The following is a 24,277-nucleotide window of genomic DNA, read 5'->3' as shown; positions in this document are numbered from 1 at the left end:
GTGATGATGCTTACGCATTCCCAGCAAGGTGGTGGCTAATGGAGTTGCATTAATCAACAAGAAGTGGCCAGATAAGCTGTTTCCTGAGCACAGTATCCCACTGAATTAAGGCAACTGTGAAGGAGGATTGGGAGGGAAGTTAAATGCTAGTGAGAAAACCAGCACAGCAGGCCCTGCTCCCCAATGGAGAGTCACACCAAGCCTGAGGAGATCACTCATAAAGCTCAGTAAGTGTGAATCTGTTTAACTGGACTTTGCAGAGAGGGGCTGGGGGTTCTGTGGCATTTAGGGCGGCAGCTGCAGGTGACACCAAACTGAGATGCTCAGAATGTAGCGATAAGTAGCTACTGGCTTCTGGCCCTAATCTGGCTACCATCAATTTGTGATGTATTGGCTGCAGTGGAAGTCTGGATCAATATCAGTCTACAAGAGGCTCAACAGATCAATGTTTGATACAGATAAAGAAAATAGAGAGCAGGTGTTTATGGCATCCCCTGCGTGCAGTTTTACTATTCCTTGCTCATTCTTCTGCCAAGGGAAGGGAAGGAGAGAGAAGGAAGGTAAGAAAGGATTTAGAAAGGTAAGAAAGGATTTAGAAAGGTATTTCACTTTAAAAAGCAGTTATAAGAAGGAGATTTATAGCATTTTTTCTCATCAATTTTAGCCTGAAGAGAGAAAGAGAAAAATCTTCATAAAGATATATTGTCCTTTGAGAGACAAATTCTGACTGAACAGTGGGTTTGGGTTTAATGAGAGGCCTGTGGCAAGGGGATCACTGGCACACGGCTGTGCTTGCCTAGGCTTTGGGAAAGAGGGACGTCCAGGGGTTCCACAGGTCCCTGCTGCTTTCTGGTGGTTGAGAGACCCACACCCGTCTGTAAATACTTTAGGTCAGCTGGCAGGAAGATGATTAAACCAGGGAGTGTGGAAATGCTGGAGAGAAGGGCTGTTTTGTGTCAATGCTGAGGTAATCTGCCTCAGGTCTCAGAGAACTGTGTGGCACAAAGTGGGCTTGGAGACTTCATGGCTAAGTTTATTTCCAAACAAAATCCTGGTGTGAAAGTCAAGTGTCTTCTGTTGCAAATGCAAGATGTGGCTGGGGGTGTGTATTCTGTCGTTATCTGTTAAGAGGTAGGGCACTTATCTTCTCTTAATTAGGCTGCCTGTTAAAACCAGGTGGGGCAGTTTTCTTTATCTCTTCCACTAACGGACCATTGAGTCTCACTGCATGACTGATAAAATTATGAGTCTTGTAAAGACTCATAATGTAAAGAGCATAATGTAAAGAGCATTGTGAGATGCTCTCCCCAGGGGGATGGGCCAAGCAAGGTAAAAGAATCCACCCCCACAGAATCATTTAAGTTGGAAAAGACCCTTGAGATCATCAAGTCCAACCATTAAGCTAAGGCCCTCAAACTATCAGGGTGCAGTGGAGGGAGAGGACCTTCAGATCATCATTCCCTGTATTTCCTTCCTTTCCTTTTCTCATTTCCCCTTCGCCTTGTTTCACAGGACTGGCTGACAAAATTTGGGTATCTGCCTCCTCCGGACCCTGTCACGGGGCAGCTGCAGACGCAGGAGGAGCTCACCAAGGCCATCACTGCCATGCAGAGGTTCGGGGGGCTTGAGGCCACAGGAGTCCTAGGTCAGTGGCTCATGACCCCTCCTCTCCTTGGTGCAGAGCGAGACAGGGATGGCTTCTTGCAGGTCCATGAGGGAGAAGGGACTCTCCCTCTCCTGTGTTCTGGAGCAGCAGCAGGAAAAGCTCCACCGTGGGTGGAGCATATGGCCCAGTTTGGAGCTATAAGAGTAATTACATGGCTCAGGTGTTCTGTTGCCTTGTGTTTTCAAGAACCTGAGGCAGGCAATTATTTCAACAGACCCACAGACCCTTGGGGTTCTCAGTGTGATTAAAATAGCTCTTGGTGTGTTAAAAAAAAAAAACAAAAAAAAAAAAAAAAACAAAAAAAATTTAAAAAGACAAAGGGAAAAAAAGGGAGAAAGTTGTCCTGTTCAGAGCTTTACTTGCAGCATCAAATTGAATTGAACAAAAATCCTGATTAAGCCCCCCAATTTGTATGCGAAGATATTTTGGGTTCCTTGCTGCTGGGGCACAGACAGGGAAGGGAGAAGCATGATGTTGCATCACCTCAACTTTGTTTGCAGGAGGCTCTTTGGGGCTCTCCTGGGATCTCACTGAGCCACAGCAGCTCCAGGTACTCCTCAGTCATGCCCAGCCAGCTGGGAGCCCATCACCTGCTCCAGCAGCTCCATTGGCCAGCAGAGGCAGGCAGTGGCATCTGTGGGGCAGCCGCATCTGCCTGGGAGGGAGAAGTCCAAGGGGAGGCTGAAGCAGCACGAGTTCACTAGCGTGGCTGGGGTCATTCCTCTCAAAGCCTTCATTGAGGGAAGGAGAAAGCCAGCATTATCCCGGCCTGCAGAAGGGCACCTCTCTGCTCTCCTCCCCTCTGTGATCCTCCCACCATGGGGCCAGCATGCTTCTACTGCTCGGGACATAATTAAGGAGTAGCAGCCAATTAGCAGGCGAGTCTCTATCCATCCCAACATCCCAGCATCCCTCTGCTGGTGTCCTGAAGGCACAGCTGCATCCCAACATGAGGACTTCCTTTCTCTGGTCTTAACTGAGCACATGCAATAATTTCTCTTCCACTGCATCACAAGCTGCAGGAGACCCTGGAACAGGAGTGGCCATTCAAATTGCATTTTCAGAGAGGGTGTTTGAAACAGTCTGGGGGTGGGAGGGATGGCTGCCCTGCACAGGTCATAGTTGTGGGTTTGTTCATGAAAACAGAGTTTAAGAGGTAAAGTCAGCAGGGAAATGAGTGAATGAAACAACTTTTTTGCATTTCAGCTGGTGAGAATAGACACTTCACGCTTTCATTCATTAAAAAAATTTAATAAAAAAGAACCTGGACATTCTTCAAATAAGCTCCTAGCTGAACAGAGATGGAGTTTATTTATATGTGATTGTCTCTCCTTGGAAATTCATCAAGAGAGAACAAGAGAGAATGTTTGAAAAAATATGTTTAAAAGCATGATCAAAGCTGGCCACAGGTGGGCTTCCAGCAGGAATTGCTGTCCAGTGGTGGGAGCAGCAGTGAGACATAGGGGGCTCAGTGTTCTGTGGGTGTCACCACAACATGCTGGGGCTGGTGCCATGTCCCAGTGGGCTCCTGAGTATTCACTTTTGCTCTTCTGGTTCATTCTTAGCACTTCATTTCATATCTCTTTGTCCCCCTGGGATTTCTTAACCCACCATTCCCATGATTTCTTGTTTTTTCTCTAACCCTAGATGAAGCCACCCTGGAGCTGATGAAGACCCCTCGCTGTTCTCTGCCCGACCTCACCATTGAAGAGACCAGGAGGAAGCGATTTGCCCAGGCTGTCACCAAGTGGAGCAAAAGGAACTTGTCCTGGAGGTAGGAATTCATCTATCCCTGCTGAAATCTTGCAGCAAAAGACCAATTCCACCATCACCTTTGTTAAATACGGCTTTGAGATGAGTTTTAGGGTGATGGTTAAAACGTGTCCCAGTGGCCTCCCAGGACCCCATAGACTACTTACTTTAATTCTTCTCCTGACAGTCTCAGCAGTGAACTTCTTGGACCCACTTGGCAGTGCCTGAGAAGGATACAGATTTGGCTGGTGAATTAGCTGGGAGCTTTTTGCTGGGTTGCAATTGTTGTTAGAGCATCTTTTTTCTTGAGTTCATTAGTTCTGTGCTTTCTCAGGCAGCTGCCAAGCCTGGAGCTTCTTCTCTTGCCCCACCCAAGTCCAAGGGAAGGACAATTTTCTGGATAATAAAGTCACTCTTTTTTCTCCTAATCCTTGCCACAGGCGAATATTTTTCCCTCAGTGTCAGGATCCCTCTGCACCTGTGACACGCAGAAGTTCAGGTCCAGCTTTCAGAAATATGCTGCAGGTCAGGGTTGGCAAGCAAACTGATCCCTGTCCCATTAAGATTTGTGCTTTTTGGGACTCATTTTTCCTCCCTCAAATACCGTGTGCTGCAGTGATCTTTCCTCTAAGAACAGTGTGCAGCATGAGGTGCTTGTACCGTTCTGAAAACACGTGTGGATCTTATGAAAAGTTCTCCTTATCAATAATAAGTTTTTCTTTGATCCTGGCATAGCCTCTAGAGAGAGTCCTGTTCCCACTGCAGTAACAAATCTCAACTTGGCTGTTGCTGTCAACACATGTTGAAACTTAGCAGAGATTTGGTCTCTGTTCCAGCAGATTCCTTTGAGACTTAATTTTGAGAGAAGATAAACATAATTCAGCTTCAGTAAGAAACAACTTTGGTTCATAGATGGCTTCATGTCGTGAAGTGACCCATGTTATAAAAACTCAACCTGTCTCCCTGTTGCCCAGGCCTGACTTTATGGGGAAAGAGGAAGAACTTCACATTTCAGAAAGGAGAAAATCTTTTGGGGGTAAAAAGAAAACCTGCCCTGGTGTTCTGGGAGCTGCCAGAGCCAGTGCAAGGGCACGGCTTGTGCACAGCCTGACCCCAGCAGCTCCTGACAAACCTGAATGACATCCCGTGGCTGGGCAGCACGGTCAGGGAATTGGCACTGCAGGTGCCATCAGGACTTTGGATGTGCTGACACAGTATCCCCAGTTCCAGGCTGGAGAGAAATGTGGAGGTGAAATGTGGTCTGGCTGTTCTGGTGGATGCAGCCCTGGGATATTCCCTGCCTCCTACCCCCTTGGAAACTGATGCTGCAGCAAGGATTGCCATAAAAAGGTGTTGAGGTCTGAGACAATATTATATGTAAGGCATAAAAAAATCCATCTCCTGACAATGTAATTTCTGCTTTTTATTCTTTGATCCTTTCAAAAATCTTGTCTTTTGTCCAAGAAATGGCTGTATTTTACAATGGTAGGTTGTAGCCAGCAGAACACTGCAGCATTACAGAAACTCCAATGTAGTATTTATATCCAACATTTGAGACTAAACTGGCTTTTTGGAAACTGCCTGAAAGTCGGCCAATAGAGACATAAAAGTTTTACTCGCTTACCTTTTACACATTGTTTGAAGATTTTAAAAGGGGAAAACACAACTAAATGCTACTCAGACATGAATTTAAAAGTTGAAGAAAAACCTGAACAATTGCAAGGCTGAAATAAACAGGCAAGCAGAGCTGTAGGAAAGGAGGGCCTCAAAACAGGCACATGCACTGATTGAGAAAGCAGTTTTGGGCAAACAGAATTGTATAGGTATACAGGTCATTCAGATTTCTTCTTTTTACCTTTGAGTACAACCGGCCTGTGGGACTGGAGGGCCCAAGGAACAAAACTATACAGGTTGCATCCTGCACATGTCACAGTACAGTCTTGTAGCACCCAATTACTGCATCAGAAATAGATGGTTTTCTGTGCCTCATCTCCATGTAGAGTTTCCAGGATATTACAGCATATACATTTTCTTTTCACAGGATTGTTTTTGTTATTATTTTATTTTCCCTGCGCTCTCCCCAGGTGCCAAGGCAGCTGCTGAGAGAGTGGTGTGCTGTGGATCCCCTCTGCCAGCATCAGCGCCAGAGCTGCCCACAGCCGCTTCCCCTCATGTTTGCAGCCTTGTTTTTCACTTGTTGATTTTGCTTTATTACTTCTGGTTACACCCCACAGAAGGGGAGTTCATAGCTGGCACATCTCCATTTCTTCCCAGTGCTTGCTGTTTCCCCGCAGTCCTGGGAAGTGCAGTAGCAGGGCCATGCCCCGTCTCCGCATGCTTCGAGCTCCCTGGGGAAAGGGGAGCCATGGAAGCTCAGCTTTTAAAATTGCCCACTTTTTTCCTTTCAGTGCTGAACTGAGCTGGCTTTCATCTGTCTGTAGTTAAGGACTACTCCCTTGTGCCATCTCATCAGAGCTGCAGTCTTTGACACGGATGCTCAGGCCATGGACTGCCGGAGTGGGAGCAGAGCCCACTGCCAGAGAAGCAGTGACACCAGTCAGTCAGTGCCCACCATTGCTGTGAGTGCCATGGCCTGAGCCCAGATGTGGATTTACTCAGACGTGGAGGGGTGGCAGTCAAGAGGAAGGTGGCATAACTCTCAGTTCTGTGCTCCCATCCCCACAACGGTCCTGATCCTTCTGCTTTCTTCCTTTAGTCAGTGGCATCCTGCCTTTGGACCTCCCATCCAAAGCCCAGACTGCTTTTTCCCCCATGTCTGGGGCTGACAGGTGTCCAGGGGGGGCAGGCTGTCACCTGTCAGTGTCAGGCTTCTTTAGGTTTTTGTAATGTCCCTGTCACAGGCAACTGGGACCCCCATAGGAAAATCCCTGAGCAGCTGAGGCAGAGAGCAGGTAGGTGTGTAGAGGCACAGCGGCTTGGAGGTGACTGGTGTTCTGTGTGTGATAAAGGGCAGGAGAATGAAAAAACTGAACATTTTTGGGTGATAGTCTAACTGCTGGGAGAGGGTTGATGGAGGGTTCCAACGTCCGCTGTTTTCCTCCTGCAGACAATGGCAGTGTTCCAGCAGTGTTCCTGGATCAGGGCTGCTGTGCCATGGATGGCTCTGGGCAGCTGGAAAAGCACCTTTGCCAAGGCAGCAAGCATCTACCTTTTCAACTATCCCCTCTTCCTTCCCCTTCCAAGAAAAACCAGTGTGGGTTTATCAAGCACTCCTTAGCTTGTTGTGTTTGGTAGTTCTCTGCATTTATTTTATTTGTCCATGGTTTCAGGGCTGGGAAAGTGAAAGAGTGCTTTCATTAACAAGCTATTGATTTCTCATCCATCACTGATACTCTCCCACTTTTGTCTTTTGGAGGACAAAACAAATAAGGAAATCAGAAATCAAAATAGGTGTGGGTGCTCCTCAACGGCAAACAGAAGCAGATCAGTCCTCTCTAGTCTCTACTTATTAACCATTCTAGATACAAAGTCTGTTTGGGATGGGTCAAGCAAAGGAGGTGACTCAGGGGACACATGAAGGACTGGCAGCGCTGTGTGAGAGTCAGCATTCATTTGTCTGCATGGCAACGCTGCTGCCTGGCCGAGCACTAAACGCAGAGCGGAGATTTTTCCTTGGTATCCAGTTGTGTCCCTCAACACCACATCCTGCTCGGCAGGTGCCAGTTCCAGTATTGTGGCTGATGCTCCCTCTTGCAGCCCCATCTGCCACAGGGATAGACACTCCTCAGGATGTCCCAGAGTGTGATTTGCAGCAGGATGTGACTGAGCCAACAGCTTAGAGAAGTGTTGGTGGGGTGGCTGAAGGGACTGAGCAGTCCGGTTGTCATCACCCTCCCTCTGGCTGGCAGAGGCTGTCTGGAACAGAGAGCTTTCTCTCCAATTACTCACATCAGGCTTTTGCCAAAGTTCCGAGTTCTGTAAGAGGAATGTCAGAAGGGATTTACATCCAAGAAGGAGTGTTTCTCTTCACTGGAAACCTAAACACCATTTACTACTACTACTATTACTACTAATAATAATTTAAGGTAGGAGGAAGGTTTTTTATCTGCATGCTGTTAGAAATGTTCTTCCTTTTCAGTCGAATTGGGTGATGCAAGGCCAACAAATATCCTATCATCATAATAGTCTTTTCCTAATCTCATTGAAAACAATTAGCAGAGTTCTAGCAATCAAATCAGATGCTGAATTAAAAAACCCTGATGGGATTCTCTTAAAAAATGACAATGATAATGAATCAAGGATAAGGGACTTTCCACTTACACCTGCAGCATATGAATAAAATGTGGATCAGCTCAGAGGTGTAGGACTTTTTGGAAGAAGTAAAATAGGTATTGATCCTGCTTCTGCCTTAATCTAATGCTTCTGGAGTCAGATCTTGGGATGAATATTAATAATATTTGTTTCTTTAGACAGGGCTTTTTATCCACCATCCTTTTACAAGGGAGATCTGATTTATTATCCTCATTCTACAGCTGGAAAGAAAAGGAAAGGAAAATAGTTCACATGGTGAGCAGGGCTTGGGAAGGAAAGAGCAGATAATGTCCCTAAATGTGACTCTGTGCCTTCGGCACTATGATCCTGGAGAAAGGTCATAATTCCTAGGCTAAACATGGTGTGTGTTACATGTATAATGACTTACTCAGTAGAAATTAAAGCAGCAAAGGGTTTACCTAGGTCCTGAGGAGTGTTCTGAAAGATGGAGACAGCTAGTTAATGAATATCTGGAATCCAGGTGGCCTTTATCTCTGTACTGTAGAGGATTACATCTGGGCATAATCTCTTCTATAAATTAAAAATTGCCTTGAAAACTGTTTTTTCTAATCCCATGCTAATACTGTTTGTACCTCTGTGCTGTCTCCTTTACAAATGTGTTTTCTTTGAAGTCCTACAATCATCTGGTGTTAAATGCATGTAACTCATTTAGATTAGTCAATAAGGTTTTTCTTTGCCCAAAGAGTCAAGGGATAGCAAAGGCAAAGGTACGAATGATTTTTTCTCATTTGGTTATGATGTGTTTTTCCTGATTCATCCACTCATTCCCACTGTCTCAAGGATAAGCATCCCAAGTGCTTCAGAGGAACTGCTAGTGAGATTTCTGCTTATTTTCATAAGCCCTTTTTTCCTCAATCAGAGATTCAACCCTGACTAGTCTTCCCTGGCCCAAAGGTGGTGCCTGCTTTGGGCTGCCTGTCTCTTGAGGGTGTGGTATGTGTTCACAACCTCAGCAAGCAAGTTGCTCCCTACTTTTCACACCCGTGCTGTCTCCCAGCACTCAGATCACTATTCAAGAAGAGCTTGAGTGGCGTGACTTCCCCTTCTGGTGCTTGTAATTATCTCGTGAAGTGTAGTCAGGTCATCACTGCCCGCTGGTGATGGGAAGTGGTGTGGTACCAAGTGATGCTGTCACAGCCGTGTTATGTAGCAGGGTAAGTGATGTGGTCATAATTGTTGCTTCAGCCTTTAAAAATCTGTCAAATCATGAAAACACTTTGGATGGTGTGCTGGTGCACAAAAAAGTATCTGTTATTATAGGGGTAGACCTGGCCAGAAGGCATCCAAACAGGCTCTTGTCAATAATTACTCAATCAGCAGTACATGTGCTTGGAAAGCGCGTATATTTTTGTCAAAATCGCCAATGAAAGATTATCTAAATGTACTCCTTTAGAAGCCAAGGTGCCTCGTTGCATCTTTGTCTTTTCATCTCCTCTATTAAATCAACAATATTAGGAATTCTTTTTCAAAGTTGGGTTATACATTGACTTTTCAATGGGAAACATTGACTTTTATTCCATTCCAGCTCAGCCCAAAACCGCAAAAAGCTCTGAAGTCCTCACTGTGGCTCTGAGGCACCAGGCACCTGCAGAGCCAGTTCTGTTTGTTCTTGGAGATCTTTCATGCTACTGACCCATCCTCTTTTTTGCCCTCTTTGTTTCAGAGTTCGCACCTTCCCAAAAGAGTCCCACCTGGGCCACGACACTGTCCGAGCCCTGATGTACTATGCCCTGAAGGTCTGGAGTGACATCACTCCGCTGAATTTCCACGAAGTGGCCGGAAACAATGCTGACATCCAGATAGACTTCTCCAAAGCAGATCACAATGACGGCTATCCCTTTGACGGGCCTGGTGGGACGGTGGCACATGCTTTTTTCCCCGGAGACCATCACACAGCAGGGGACACTCATTTTGACGATGACGAATATTGGACCTTCCGATCATCAGGTAGGTCAGGGTGGGAGAGCTGCAGCCAAGCACAAGGGCTCACGATTTTCTCTTCCGCTCGGGTGGCTGGAGTGGTTTAGCCTCTGCCACACCTTCACCCTAGGCTTCAGGATCCCTGAAGTCATCTGATTGCTCTTGCTAGCAAACCCAGGCAGTGTTGAGGACACTCTTATGTTCCTGGAAGCCTCAATGGCATCTCATATTTCTCCTTATCCTGCCAGCAATTGCAGAGCTCCCCATTGCCCAACCACAGTCCCCGTCTCTTCTGAGACCTGGAAGGTTGCAGGTTGGGTATGCGGCTACTGGAGCTCTTGAATGGGGACTGCATTCTCTGACTTTGACACCTTTTGGGTGCCTTCACTGCCACATGTCCCAGTTCCCTATTTTTAAAGTATACTGTTAGCTGACCTACATATAAAGGGCTCTGTGTTGTGCTGGGAAAAAGGCCTAGTTTTTTCCTGACATCTCCTGTCTATTACCTAGCATCAGGATGGTTACAAGTTGCAGTTCTTTTCTTTTTTATCTTCATCTCATCTGGCCAAAGCAGAATTTTAATTAGCAGAGGGAATATCAGAGGCAAGTGTTCCTCAGTTGCAAAACCATCTGTGGGGATCAGGTCCCGAGCCTTTGTGTCAGGCATGTTTTGACAGAATGTCTTCTCTGCAGCCACCAGCTGCTAATTTATTTCTCGTTCCACCTCCTCCACCAGCCTCCTAGTGGGATCCTGCTGCCTCAGCTTAATGACTTTGTTTAAACCTGTCTTCTCTGAAACAAGCTAATACAAGCCCACCAGCTGACCTGCATCCATCCCCCTGAGTGTTCATGGGCAGAAGGGCTCACCGAGAGTGCTGGAAGAGGTCTTGAGATGAAGGTTAAAGGTCTGGACAGGCTGATCCTTGAGAATTATACCTGCTTCTTGTTTCATGCTCCTTGTTTCATGTTCCTAGCCCCAGCTGATGGCTCTTATCAGGAAGGAAAAAAAAAGCAGCAGTTTTGATCTGCAGACATACAGGGCAGAGACAAGCACTGTGGTCAGTAGATTGCCAGAGGGAATGTGTTAGTGATGGAGTCAGTTTTGCAGCTAGTGGTTGGGAGTGCTCATTGTGAAACAAACTCCGATGAAGGAGCGAGCTCAGAGCCAGCACTCCCACAGGGGTGCCCCTCCGAGCTCCACCAAGAGATGAGGGGATGAGCCTGCCAGCAAAAAGCTGCCCTCTATTTTGAAGATCTTAGAGCTATCTGAGCTTCATCTTTTATTTATTTTGTTCTCTCTACTGATTCAAAAACAACTTGGTAGGTGATATAAAAATATCCCCAAGGTTGTCAGTCTGGCATTAAAATGTCAGAGAGCATATGTCTTGTTCTCTCTTAGTGCCAGGGAAAACAGCACAGGTTATAAAAATCTCGCCTGGTTACAGACCTTGTAAATAATAGTCATGAAGGAAAAGGCAAAATTCTGCAAAGACTATCTCCTCCCTGCTCTGGCACCCTGAGCCTGGTGAGGAGCACTAAGGGCTAGTCAGGATCAGCTACTTTTGTGCAAAAAAGTAGCCATCGCAGATGGCAAAGAAGCCATCTCTTTTATCTCCAGTCTTTCTCAGGGAACGTGACACTCCCCTGAGCTCCACAGGGATCTTTCCAACTCATTGCTTCTTTATTACAATACTTGACATCATGATCTTCATAAGAACCACACTTAAAATCATTGCTGCCCTCTGGTATCTCTCTGCAGGACATTGCTGTGCAGAGAGGGGCAGAAATTACATGGACATGCGGCCCAGCCTGTCTAGAGCTGGGTGGTGGGAGTGCACCAAGCAGTCTCAGTCCCCTACAGCTGGGAGCAGCTCCTCCTTTGCTTTGGTAGCAGTGGCGTATGTTTGGAAATGAGCATTAACCCCTTACATGAGTGTCTCAGGCTCTGGAGATAGGATTGGTCTATATGTGGGTGTGGTGTGAGGCACTGGGGGTTGGATTGCAAATAGGGAAATTTGGGGAAAGAGAATATAGTAGAGATAGCCCAGACTGAAGGAAAAAAGTCATCAAAGCCTTGAGGTATTGATGTTCAACAATGTCTCCCTAACGCCCATTGTGGTGTGTGAGGATCAAAGTGTTTGCCAAAGGCAGCAGACACAAGAGCTGCAGCACAGGATGTGTAACAGGAGAAGATGGTAAATCCTCTAAAAACAAGCTGGACACAGTCACCTACTTGTGTCAGGGCACCAGTGAGATGAGCAGGTTGGTGGTCGGTAAGCAGATGAACATTCCTGCACTTGTGTGCATACAGGAAGGCTGAGGGATGGATTTGGCCGGGGCAGCATCGTGCAAGGCCAGGCAAGGAAAGCCCTGCGGGCAGGCAGGCACTGCCGGCACTCCCCAGCTCCTCGGCTCATGTCTTGGCTCATTGTCACAGGATGTGACGAGCTCCTGGCTGGTGGCTGCAGAAATCTGGTATTTTGGGCAATGCAAAAGCTGTGTCAGCAGCTGCAGCAGGCATGAGATGCAGGGAGTGACTGCTCTGGCCCAGCTTCTGCAGTGCCACTCAGCAAATGGTTCTGATGTGGTTGCTGTCTCAGCCCTTTTTTTTCTCAGGTGCCGACAGTGATTTGGAAATTAGAGGGGTGATACCCGGGCTGATGTAGGCTGAAGTCTGGCTTGCTTTCCATTTTCATATGATCCACCCCATTCTCTATCTGGAAAAAGAAAATTTTTTTAAACTTGACCTATTCCAAAGCTCTTCTTTCCAGTTTATTCAAGATAAACCTACACTTTCTCTTACTGCCCCTGCAGCCCACCCAAATCCTCCAATTACTCTCAGCACTCAGTGACTATTATTTCAATTTTATCCTTATCTCCAGACACTCATGGGATGGACCTATTTGCTGTAGCTGTCCATGAGTTTGGCCATGCCATCGGCTTGACCCACATCTCTGCCATAGAGTCTATCATGAGACCCTACTACCAAGGTCCAGTGGGAGATCCTCTGAAGTACGACCTGCCTTACGAGGACAAAGTCCGGATCTGGCAACTCTATGGTAAGTTTGTGTCCCTCAACTGGCTACAGCCTGTTCCTGCCATGGTAGGACACACTGGAATAGCTGTTCTCTGGGGTGAGTGGTGCTGGCAAGAAGGATGGTGTTCCCTCTTATTGCTTTTTTTCTACACAGGAGTCAGGGAATCTGTGTCCCCCACAGCCAAGCCTGAAGTAAGCAAAACAGATGATCATCCAATCCTGCCAGAGCTGCCAGAGAACCGCTCCACTGTCCCGTAAGTCAAATTCTTCCTTTCCTGCAAAGGATGTGTAGTAGTGAAGTTCTGCTTCATCCATATCTTTCCTGCTCACTCTGGCTTTGGTATTTCTCTCTGGATATTTTGCTAAAACTCAGGTTTTTTTATTCATATTAGTGGAAAGTTGTCACCATCACCCTTAGGTAAATTCATCCTTGCTGGAATTTTAAGCAAACTTCCTCAGCAGTATCCTGAATTGCAGAAGTATAACTTACCTAAATTGTTCCGCAGTGAGCAACTGCCTAATGTACCTGAGGGCGTGAATATTGGAACAAGTGGACTGATAGCCTGACTCCAATGCAGGTTAACATTGGCAAAGGGCTGCTTACATGTGTCATCAAGCAACCAGCATGGCCTCATTAAGGGAAGTGCAGGACATAGCTCATTAATAAATGTTGACCAAGACAGCAGGACAGTTAAGAGAAGAAGGGACACTGAACAAAAAGGCAGGAGGTGATGGTCACACATTTTTGCCAGACACCAAAAGCCCCCCAGTTGAGAGCGGCAGAGATGGAGCAGGTCACCTTCACCTCGTGCGCCTTTTGTTTGAACATGCTGAATGCCATTAGTTACGTTTCTCCACACGTAGCTTCTAAAGGCGCTTGTCCACCAGGCTCCTTATGGCCATGTTTAGACCTAGATATAAGAGAGCCTTTCTCCCTGCTGTCGTAAGAGGCCACCATCTCATACCAGCAGCAAGAGCAGCAGGAAACTTGCTCATGTCATTCCCTTGTTCCTGCCTTGTATTCTGGGAGAGTAGATGGGGTTTGCCTCCACGTCTGTCATTTTGTGGTCAAAGAGGAAAGAAACTGGTGCTGGCAGCCCAGCAAAATTTTTCTATCCGTAGAATAGATTCATGCCTCCTTGTCATCCACAGGAGCTTTTCCGTGCATGTTCCCAGCATCCTCTCATTGTTCCTCCATCAGTCATCATTTCTTACGTGGGCTTTGTAGCTCTCTCAGTTCTTCATACTCTGTGCCTTCCCCACCCACCTTGTTAAAGCAGCTCAATATCTCAGCTGCCACTTGCCAGGTGGCTTTCACCAGGTAGATTTCACTGGACATCATATGTCTCCTCCAGGTCCCTCTGTTTAAGCTCAGCTGCTTTCTGCTTTGCAGCTCAGTCACCTCTCACTGGCAGTTTGGAGCTTAGCCCTGGAGCAGTGGCATCCTGAGCTGCTGGAGTGAGAGGCTGCTTGGCTGATTTCCATGTCCTGCTGCCCTGGGGTAGCTGGCCAAGCCACACTGTGCCACTGGGAGCAGGAAGCCAGCTCTCACCAGCTACAGAGCTGGTGAATGTAGAGCATGTCCTCGCTCGACTCCCAGCAACGGCTTCCCGTGGCCCAGGGTTGTCAGCCCAAGCTGTCTTCAGGCTGAGGTTTGCCCGAGCTCGCCTTGGAAATCCTTGTGCACGTGGCTGGGCTTGAGCATGAGGTGTGACAGATGGGCACAGCCTCTAGTCTTCTCCAGGAGCAGGGGTGATTCAATCTGTGGGGTAGGAGGCATCGGGGGGGGACACAGCCCCTCACTGCCTGCCTGGGCCCTGCTCACCTGGGCATCTCTCCACAGGCTCAGGCGGGACGTGCCCAACAGGTGTAACACGCACTTCGATGCGGTGGCCCAGATCCGGGGAGAGGCTTTCTTCTTCAAAGGTGAGCACCAGGGGTCTGTGCCACCCTGCGGTGGCTTTGATGTGGCAGCACCAGAGGCAGGACAGTGTGGGATGGGAGTGGGTGGTGAGGATGAGCTGGCTGGGGTTTGTGGCCTGCTCCCACATACCCAGGGAGGCATCTCATACCTGAGTGTGTGGCCGGACTGATGACAATCCAGCACAGCATTTTTTACTCCGATCCATCACACTGGACTGCCCGGTGAAGGACTAAAATCTGATAATTGTGCTACCTAAAAGTCAAAATTGAGGTCGAACCAAGGATAAGCAGAGCAGCAACAACACTCCACTGCTTTCTTTCTGGATAGCTCGAGCCTTCCTTTCCTTTCCTCCCACGCTTCACCTTCCCTAATTTTGCTTGCCGTACATCTCTCAAAGACAGTATGTACATAAATGAGGACCATCTGGTTTTGTGCCAGCGAACGCTTGCTGGCACTGTGTTCCCAGGATGCCCAGCTGTTGATGAGGATCCCATCGGTACCTTCTCAGCTGAGCAGAGCCTGTGTAGGCTGGACTCTCTGGGCTTGCTTTCTCACATTTCCAAGATGTAAAAATGCCCATGGGTGTTTCTTTGCATCCCTAGCCACCATTTGGCCACCCCAAAGCCATCCACCAGGTAAGCAGAAGCATTTTCTCCAGGGATGAGCAGCAGCGTCCTGGCATCTGGGTATCACAGCGTGAGCCTTGGGTCGCAGGCAAGAACAGCAAAAGGGCTCCAGAGAATTTGGTGTTGCCTGTGCCCTGAGGGAAGCACAATATGGGGACTGTTCCACAACATTATTTGTTCAGATGCCAGCTCCAAAAAGCCACAGCTAAGAAGGGAAACTCAAAGACATGAACTGGTGTCAGGATAAATGGCTGGCTGTCCCTCTGAGGGGAAAAACTGATGAAGTAAAGAGAAATCCATCTCAGTGTCTATTTTTGGAGATATTTATTGCAGGCCAAAAAGCAGATGTAAAGAGCACAGGGTCAGTGGATACCAGCTGCATGTCTGCCTCCAGCACTTTACTTGCAGCCTCCATTGTTGCCCCCCGAACCGTCCTGTGCGCCAAGGAGAGGGGATGTCACCTCTGGGGCAGAGTAAATAATCTCTAGTGCTGAGCTTTGTCCCTCGATAGACATTTTATTCTGAGCTGGTCCTGCTGGTTTCCTAGATGGAAAGAAGCCACTGCAAAGGCCCCAGGACTGGAGCTCCCCAGACCTCATAGGCTTGTTGTTTTGAAGGCAACGGTGGGTTCTCTGCTCTTTGGAATCACCGCTTGCTTTGATGTAGGTGCTTCACCACAGACTCCCAAAGTTTTTAACATCTTTGGCCTGCGTGTGCGTCTGCATGGTGTGTGCAGCAGTCTTGCCAAAGGCACCCAAAGTCTGGATAGCGTGGAACACAGCTGGGTTCAAAATTAACTGAAATTAAAGAAAGCAATTGCCTCAACTTATCGTGCATATCTTGGTGCAGCAGGACCTCACGCTTGGCTTTTATCGTGTTCAGTTTTTCAGCTCAGAGGAGGGTTTAAATTGAGCTTTTTAAACAAATACGGGGTTAGGATTTTGGTTTTTAAATTATTCCTGCATGCTAATGGCAGCAGTTCTCCCATGGATCTGGCTTCGGCTGATGATCATCCATGCAACAGCAGCACTTTTGGTGAGCAGGCTGGGCTATGGCAGATCATGAGCCCAGGCAGACTGGGGCTGTCTCATTTAGCATTCCTTGCTACTTAAGTGCTTTATTTTCTTTCTTCTTCCTGATAGCTTATAAAAACCCAACCAAAGTCACCAACAGCTCAGGCTATTTATTCCTGACTTTTGGGGTAGATTTAAGGTTTTCCTGCTGCAGCAGCTCACACGCTGAGCCCATCATTTCCAAAGGGACAAAGTGTCAAAAGTATCGAGGCTTCCTTTTGTGTCTCAAATGAGCCCAGGGAACTTGGAAGTTCAGATGTTGATCTGCTAAAGAGGGAATTAAGTTGAGCTGTATTTCTTGCTAAAAGGGTGGAAATCTGACCTTGTCTAGTGCCTTGCTAATTACAGATGCAGAGATCATCTTTAATTACATTTGTTTCCATTGATGTAAAATAGCCACCAAATTTGAATCCTCGGGATTTTTTATATTCTTAAAAGGATCTGTAATTATGGCAATTCCCACCATATTGGAATTTATTATTAATTTATGTTTCAGTAAGATAGAGTAAATATGCAAACTGGAGCAGAAGAACAAGAATATTATATAAATCCTTATAATTAGGGTAAAATTCCCTCTCTGTGGATGTTAAAGTGTTAGAATTTTGTGTCCTGCATTATTACCCTAAGACCCGATTTCCATAAAATTTTAAAAGCTGGTGTCACAATCTGCCAGCTCTGGAGAAAAAACTGAGTGTGTGGGGCATAGAAATCTGAAGATGCATCTTTGTTTTCTATTGCTTTCATGCAAGAAATTAATGCAAGACCAGATGCAAATAATGTGCAATAATTTCTAACGGGCAATGACAAATAGAAGACAAAGTTGAGAGTTGCCTCCTAAACATCTTGCTCTGGCTCACATCACTCCATGGAGCTCTCTGGAGAAAACACAGCATGAAATGTGCTGCAAAAAGGCTGAGAATCCCAGAGCCAACACAGAGTTGGGTTTGGAGTTGTCCTTGAAAAGCATTAAGATTCCTCGGGAAATCCCATATAAGGCTCTTCCAGCAAGAAAAAGTTTGTCATCCTTCCCACAAAGGATAAATCTGTTTTCTTTTACACCATCCAAAATATTTCAGAAATCCCCAAAATACTCTTTCCTAGCTGGGGCAGTGCTGCTGCAGGTGTTGAAGTGCATTTGCCGGTACCACCAGCACATTCATCCTGGAAGCTCCACAGGACTGCAGTCTCTGCTTAGTATCCTGCAGCTCTAGATGGTATCAAAGTCCTTAACTGCCTCCTTCCCCACCTAAAGCCTTCCAGATCTATTCAGATGTTTTCCTCCTCCTTTATTTTCTCACTTCTTTTCTTCATTACAAAACAACCCATCTGGTATTTCTGTGTTTCACTGTAACATACCAGACATTTCCAAACATAAAAGCAGCTGGACATTTTGTGTGCAGGAAGTTGTGGCTGCTCCAGGAGAGGAGGAATAGGGATGTTTTTTTGGAAGTTCTTGCTTAAGGCTGTCAGTGCCTGGTCCCACCAGCTTGCAGGAGGTCCTGAGCAGAGAGGGAGGGAGGAGACGAAAGGCTCCTCTCTCCTGCCCCGGCTCAGCGGCACAGCCTCACGCTGTGGCCAGGAGTATAACAGCTCCAGCGCTATGTCCAGAGGATTATTTTAATCCAAAAAAGAAAGGGATTTCTTCTAATGACTGCTAGAAATAGAAAGCAGTTGCAGCTGCTGCTGGAAAGCAGGATGGCTCTAAATCATGGCTCCCATCTCACACGCTTTGCTTCCTGCCGCTGCCGCCCACCTGACACTCACCCCCCTGGGAAGGTGGGTTGAGTGTGGTTCAGTAATGTCCAGTCTATCCCTCCAGGCAAGTACTTCTGGAGACTGACTCGCAATAAGCACTTGGTCTCCCTCCAGCCGGCTCAGATTCACCGTTTCTGGCGGGGCTTACCGCTCAACCTGGAGAGCCTAGACGCAGTCTACGAGAGAACCAGCGACCACAAGATTGTCTTCTTCAAAGGTGAGCCAACATGGTGCTGGAGGTATAGAATGCGGTGGTAGGCAGGAGACACCAGTGCCACATGTTAAGCATCTCGACTGCCAGTTTAGGCTATGAAACACATGTCATTTTATTCTGTGCTTGTTTCCTTTCCACAGGAGACAGATACTGGGTCTTCAAAGATAACAATGTGGAAGAAGGGTACCCACGGCCCATTTCGGACTTTGGCCTGCCCCCGGGAGGAATCGATGCTGCTTTCTCCTGGGCTCACAGTGACAAGACTTATTTCTTTAAGGACAATCTCTACTGGTGCTACGATGACCACGAGCGGAGGATGGATCCCGGCTATCCTTCAGAGGCCATCCCGTGGAAGGGAATACCCAACCCTTTAGATGATGCCATGAGGTGGTCAGATGGTGAGTCCATATGCCAGTTTAAAAAAGCACAGCAAAGAAAATCAGTGCTCTATTGAGCTGTAGCCCCTTCTACCCTGCCTGCCAACACAAACACTGAGCCCCTCACAGGATGTTCTTGGTGACTGGAAGCTGAAGAGAGAGGTGTGATTCCAGCCAGAACTCCCCATACTGCTCACTAGAGGACTTTGTAATTTTAAACAGGCACCAAAAATAAGGTGGGGGGATAATTGTTGCACTTTGTTAAAAGAACACAGTTGACATGCGATGTCACTGTTTTGCAGTGATTTTTATCCTATTACGGGCTGATTTGGTCCTCCCCGGTCTTGTTGTCATTGGATTTTTAGGTGCATATATGAGGATGCAGACAGAAAATACTTTTAAAGATGTTTTCCCAGAGTTATAACTTATTTTCTGATGAGATTTCTCAGTGGTTTCTTTCCCCTGAAAAGACCACAAAAATTTTGTCACAATCAGCTATTCACTCACAACAAAGTGGTACTTCCAGGGTTTATTTACTGGTGACCTAACAGTGTATTAGCAATCATTAAACCAGGCAGAGAGGAAGGCTACTTCCAGAGACTTTTCAAGCTGAATTTCCAAAGCTATTGAGAGTGACTTTCCCATAGGTAGAAGTCCTCCTGAGCATGGAGCCTGCTTAGAGAATTCACAGCCTCCCAGTTCAGAGTGGAAAAAGTGCACGTGAAAGCAGAAGGTTCCCAGGGTCCTGTCAGGCTCAGGTTATTTTTCTGAGCCCAGGGTCAGCAGCACACACCTCAAGTCATTAATGAATAGTGGGGTCTCCAGCTTTACCATGCCTGATTACAAGAAGGAGAGTAGTGCATGATGTGTCCAGCTGTGGGTTCACAGGGCCTCGACCCTACACACCCACAAGTACTGGGAGACATAGCTGCTCCAGGACTCACCACAGAAGAGGCAACAGCTCACCATCCACCTCCAACTGCTGGTGGCTCCTGGCTGAGGTGAGAGATCCTGCGCAGGCACAGAGTTACCTTCCCTTCTGGAGCATCCCTCCTGCAGCCAGAGGGGATATTGACAACGAGCAGTGATATCTCATGTGCCTCTGCTCCCCGGGCCTCAGCTGGGGTGGGAATGCTCCTCTGCTGCTCCAAGTGCTCCTTTGACCTTTCTCTGGGACGCCAACCACCGCCACTCACCTCGTGTTTGGGTTTTGGTGTCTTTGCAGGTGCAAGTTACTTCTTCAAGGGCAAGGAGTACTGGAAGGTGCTGGACAGTGATCTGGAGGTGCAGCCCGGGTACCCACAGTCCATCGCCAGGGACTGGCTGGTGTGCAATGACATGCAGGCTGACGCCCCCGAGGCAGCCGGGAGCAGCAGGACTGGGGCGCGCTCCAAGCCGGGACAGCACGACGAGAGCCGCTCGAAGAACCGTTACGAGGTCTGCTCCTGCACCTCGGGCACCCCATCCCTGCGCTCTCACCCCATACCGAGACTGACTGCCAGCCTCGTGCTGGCTGTGTGGACAGCAGCACTGGTCTGTGTGGCCCTCTGACGGCTCATCTCACCAGCAGATCAACACCATGGTGCTCCGGGATACAGCTCCGTGATTGCTAATTGTTGCAAGCAGAAAAAAAACATTCCTAAGAACATGCCAGTGAAGGGTTTGAATTCTCCATGAGAAATGAACAGTGATTTTGTTTTGGGATTTTCTTTCTTCTTAATTTTAGTTTAAAGGTCTAATAACAGAGTTGAGTTCTGCATCTTCTTATTCCCCCATCCGGTTAAAGATAAGAGCAGCCTTATGTTGAATTTAGAAATGCTTCATAGAGATGTGTTGCTCTGGATGTTTAAACACAGCAAACAAGGGAGGGGAGACCTCCCGGGCTGGAGTGGGGACAGAAGAGATGCTGCTGAGATAGATGGCGACAGAAAGGCAGCCAGCAGGAGGTAGTAGTTGTGTGCTGAGACAATGTACACATCCCATTGGATGTACTAGGTAGAAGAAACCGTGACTCCACTAAGATTAACTGCAAGGTGCTCATTATTTACTGTCAAGCCTGCTGTAGTCACTGGTGTCTGGGTAACCTGTATCAGTTTCTATGGGTCAGAAACACCTTTGCCTTTCAGAAGGCGCTGCAGCTTATCTTTGTATACGAGTCATTGTAATTTAACAATTTCTCTAATAAACCTTGGCCGCCTACATGGAGATCTCCCGGTCCTGTGCCACATCAAGCCTGATACCTGCAGCAAGGTACTGTCGGCTGAGGCTCGTAGCAGCCTTGCCTCTGGATGAGGGCAGTGCAGCCAAATGAGATGCAGTTACAACCACTGCCCCAGACTAATCTGTGCACACAAACTCCTGGTCTCACAGAAATCCTGTGTCAGGTTGGCCTTATGTTTTGGGAGGAATCAAGATTGCATTTGTTTGTGACTCTGCCATACCTGGCCGTGCTGCACACGATGGGCTGGAGCAGGGAAGATGCTGTGTGGTCAGCTCAAATTCCTTTTGATGCCTCTGACAGGAGTTTGGAATGGCAGAAGCCAGGGTCAAGTGCTGCCTTAGGATGCTCCTGTTTGTATTTATTCCTCACTGTTTATCAATTTTCCGTGGTATGATTTGGGCATTTGAGAGTCCTTGAAAATAGTGAGTGAAAACTTGGATGAGATGTCAAAGAAGCCAGGCTCCTCGAGTCTGCTGTTGTCAAGGTGCTGTTGCCATGGGCGGAGACCACCGGGACACAGTCTTCTCTGCCTTGCTTCTGCAAAGCTCCCGCACAAATGTCTTTTGCTGCCGTGCCGAGGCCAGCTTCTCGGGGAGACACGGAGCAGACAGTGTCACTGCGGGACCCAAGGCTGCTGCAGTGGCCCTGGTGCTAGGTGTAACACAAAGCCCTCTGTGGCACAGCAGGAAAGGCAGGAAAAGTGCACAGTTGCATCCTGACAAAAAGAGGGGGGTCACCTTGAGTTTCCCTCTGCTATTTGCATTTTTGAATAGTCCCAAGCACTCACAGGTGTGCTATAATGTGATTTTATGGGTCATGACTCAATGAAACATCCCATTAAACCACTAAATAGCCTTTAAAAACATACAAGCAAAAAAATCTCTGGCATACAGCTCCCTCTGCTGAGTGAAGCTGTCTCTGTGGTTCAGAGCAGCTCCCCATCCCACCTCTGCCAGTCGAGCCAAGCAGAGGTTGCTGGGGCTGTGGGAGATGTGAAGTTCCTTCGATTGATTCCCATTGCATTTCTTTCTCTTCAGTCATGAAGACACAGCTTTTAGTCCTTGAGTCTAAACGTCAGCATGTTACAGATTCCTCTTGGAGCTGTAGCCAAGTAGCAGAAGACCCCCTCTTTCCAGTCCTGGAGCACTCGATTGTTCATCTGTTGAGCTTGGAAGAGTCACGCTGGACATGAAATTGCAGAGAAGCTACACTTGCAGTAGCAATTGGAACGAAAAGCAGTGGAAGCTGTTCACTGTCTGCTCGTTCCCCATGTTTCCCTCAATCCTCTGGAGCTCCAGGTCACCAGACATCAGCTTTGCTTTTCCAGCAACGTTTTTGCTGAAGGGTTTCTAAATGGGGTGGTGGGCTTTTCCTGGGAATGAGAGGCAGGCACAGTCAGGGGTATATTAGCCCCAGCCTTTGCTAAGGGGCTTCATTCCCTCTCTGGGATCAGCTGGGATAAGAGCTCCTCTCATTTCAGTGCAGAAGCTCTTTCAGCTTATCTCAGCTTGTTTTCAGTATGTGCTTTTGGGTATCTAAAGCAACAGAGATTTGGAAAACACTGTAAAGCATTGAACACAGGGAGTATTTAAGTTCATGATTTAGGGTTGTGTGTTTAGGGGTGTTAAGGTGATTTTATAATTTCTGGTTTTGTTCTTGTTTGGGTTTTTTTTTGTTTTGTTTTTTTAGGTTTTTTTTAGGAGGAGCACAACTTCCTGAAAATACAGGTTGTGTCAAGTACAACAGAGTTTTTCAGCAGATTCATCGTGTCACAAAAGAGATCTACCCTGTGTCGAAGATGATGTTTGAGATTGAGGCTTCAGATGAGGTGAGGATTGTGACTAGGAGAAAGAGGGGGTGAACAGGGTACCCAGTTAAGGGATATTGTGGGGTGTTTTGAAGGCAGCAGGGTGAGAAATAGTGTTGATTTGAGTTCTGCATCTTTTTACAAGGCTTTTCACAGGCATAGCAGAGGCATTCACTTGTCTCACAGCACAGAGACTCATCTACTGCACTCACAGAAATGTCATGTAGCTTTGCCTCTCTCTAACCCAGGTGCCACTCATAATAACATCCAGAGTCTTGGACTCAGGATGAAGCTGGAGACTTGAGGATCCCAGCACACTTAGGAGAGGATAAGTAGCTGACTTGATGGGATTTGGCCCTAGGAGGGAGAGCCAGGCTGTAGCCATGATATTTTCTGAAAAATCCTTTCCTTAGCATTTTTTCTCCTGAGAAGCTGAGAGGCCTCAGGAACAAAATGTAAACAATGATTATCTGCTGCTGTGGAATGCAACAGGCGCATCTGTGATTGGTCTCATGCGGTTGTTTCTAATTAATGGCCAATCACAGTCAGCTGGCTTGGACTCTCTGTCCGAGACACAAGCCTTTGTTATTATTCTTTCTTTTTCTATTCTTATCTAGGCTTCTGATGAAATCCTTTCTTTTATTCTTTTAGTATAGTTTTAATATAATACACATAATAAAATAATAAATCAAGCCTTCTGAAACATGGAGTCAACTCCTCGTCTCTTCCCTCATCCTAAGACTCCTGTGAACACCGTCACACCAGGCTGTGATGGAGGAGCAGGTGAGTGGGGAATGGGGGGGGGGGGGGGGGGGGTCATGCTGGATTACTCTCCCCCAAGAGGGACCAAAAGCTGCCAGAAAATTCACACGGAGGGATGGGTGTAGAACACCAAAACCTGTCAAGTTTTTCGTTTTTATAGGTATTGGCAAAGAATTGGAATTTATCTCGAAAACCATTTGGAAAGAATCTATCCGTTCTATTGTATACAGGAATGTAGGAAATTCTGACTAGAGATGCGTAGTCGTTTTGAAACCAATGTTATAACGTTTTTACCTAGGAATGAACCAATCAAGTACCCTTAAACCGTAGGAACAGCTGCTGAGGCTGAAGGGAATAAATACAAAAGGCTCTCCGGCAGCTTCGGCCTCCGTTCCCTGTGTGCCCCAAGGCGCGTCCAGCCCGGCCCGGGGAGGGGGGCGGTGCTGCCACCTTGTGGGCACAGACCGGTACTGTGCACAGAGAGGAGCGGTGAAGCACAGTTAGGGGTGCAAAGGGGCGTGGCCGGGCTTGAGCGGCCGCCGTGCGGGGCGGTGGCTGGGAAGAACGACAGCGGCGGGGCCGGTTTCGGCGGGCGGCGGAGGCGCGGAGGGGACAGAGCTGCCATTTCAAGACGGCGAAGCGCCCGCGTAGCAGGACCCTGCCTGAGCCGGGTCGGGCTCCAGCCACACTCAAGATGGCGCCGCGGGAGGACTCCGGCAGAGGCGTCGCCGCCGCTCCCTGCCGCGGTTCGCGGGGCTCCGGTGCCGCTGACCCCGCCACCCGTTTTCTCCCGCCGGGAAAAGCAGCAGAAAATGGCGCCGAGAGCGCGGGATCGGCGTCGGGACCGGGT

General features: G+C 47.7%; 1 protein-coding gene across 3 annotated transcripts in view; it reads left to right on the top strand.

Annotated features, from left to right (window-relative positions):
- MMP17 (matrix metallopeptidase 17) overlaps positions 1-20,842 on the top strand; it is a 53,575-nt gene extending 32,733 nt beyond the window's left edge. For 2 of the 3 annotated variants that reach the window (XM_071444913.1, XM_071444914.1), the window contains 9 exons: positions 1,513-1,645; positions 3,314-3,440; positions 9,375-9,658; positions 12,514-12,690; positions 12,823-12,922; positions 14,512-14,594; positions 18,111-18,263; positions 18,401-18,658; positions 19,863-20,842. In XM_071444913.1, coding sequence (XP_071301014.1) covers positions 1,513-1,645; positions 3,314-3,440; positions 9,375-9,658; positions 12,514-12,690; positions 12,823-12,922; positions 14,512-14,594; positions 18,111-18,263; positions 18,401-18,658; positions 19,863-20,188 — 1,641 coding nt within the window. In that variant the 3' untranslated portion in view covers positions 20,189-20,842. The remainder of the gene's footprint in view (positions 1-1,512; positions 1,646-3,313; positions 3,441-9,374; positions 9,659-12,513; positions 12,691-12,822; positions 12,923-14,511; positions 14,595-18,110; positions 18,264-18,400; positions 18,659-19,862) is intronic. The other variant, XM_071444915.1, reaches the window with a different exon arrangement.
- Positions 20,843-24,277: the final 3,435 nt, after the last annotated feature.

Source organism: Agelaius tricolor, unplaced genomic scaffold, assembly GCF_023055355.1.
Source record: "Agelaius tricolor isolate 1412-34295 unplaced genomic scaffold, bAgeTri1.0.p SCAF_20, whole genome shotgun sequence".
Taxonomy (NCBI): Eukaryota; Metazoa; Chordata; class Aves; order Passeriformes; family Icteridae; genus Agelaius; species Agelaius tricolor.
Note: the sequence above shows the minus strand (reverse complement) of the source record. Positions and strands in the feature narration are given on the sequence as shown.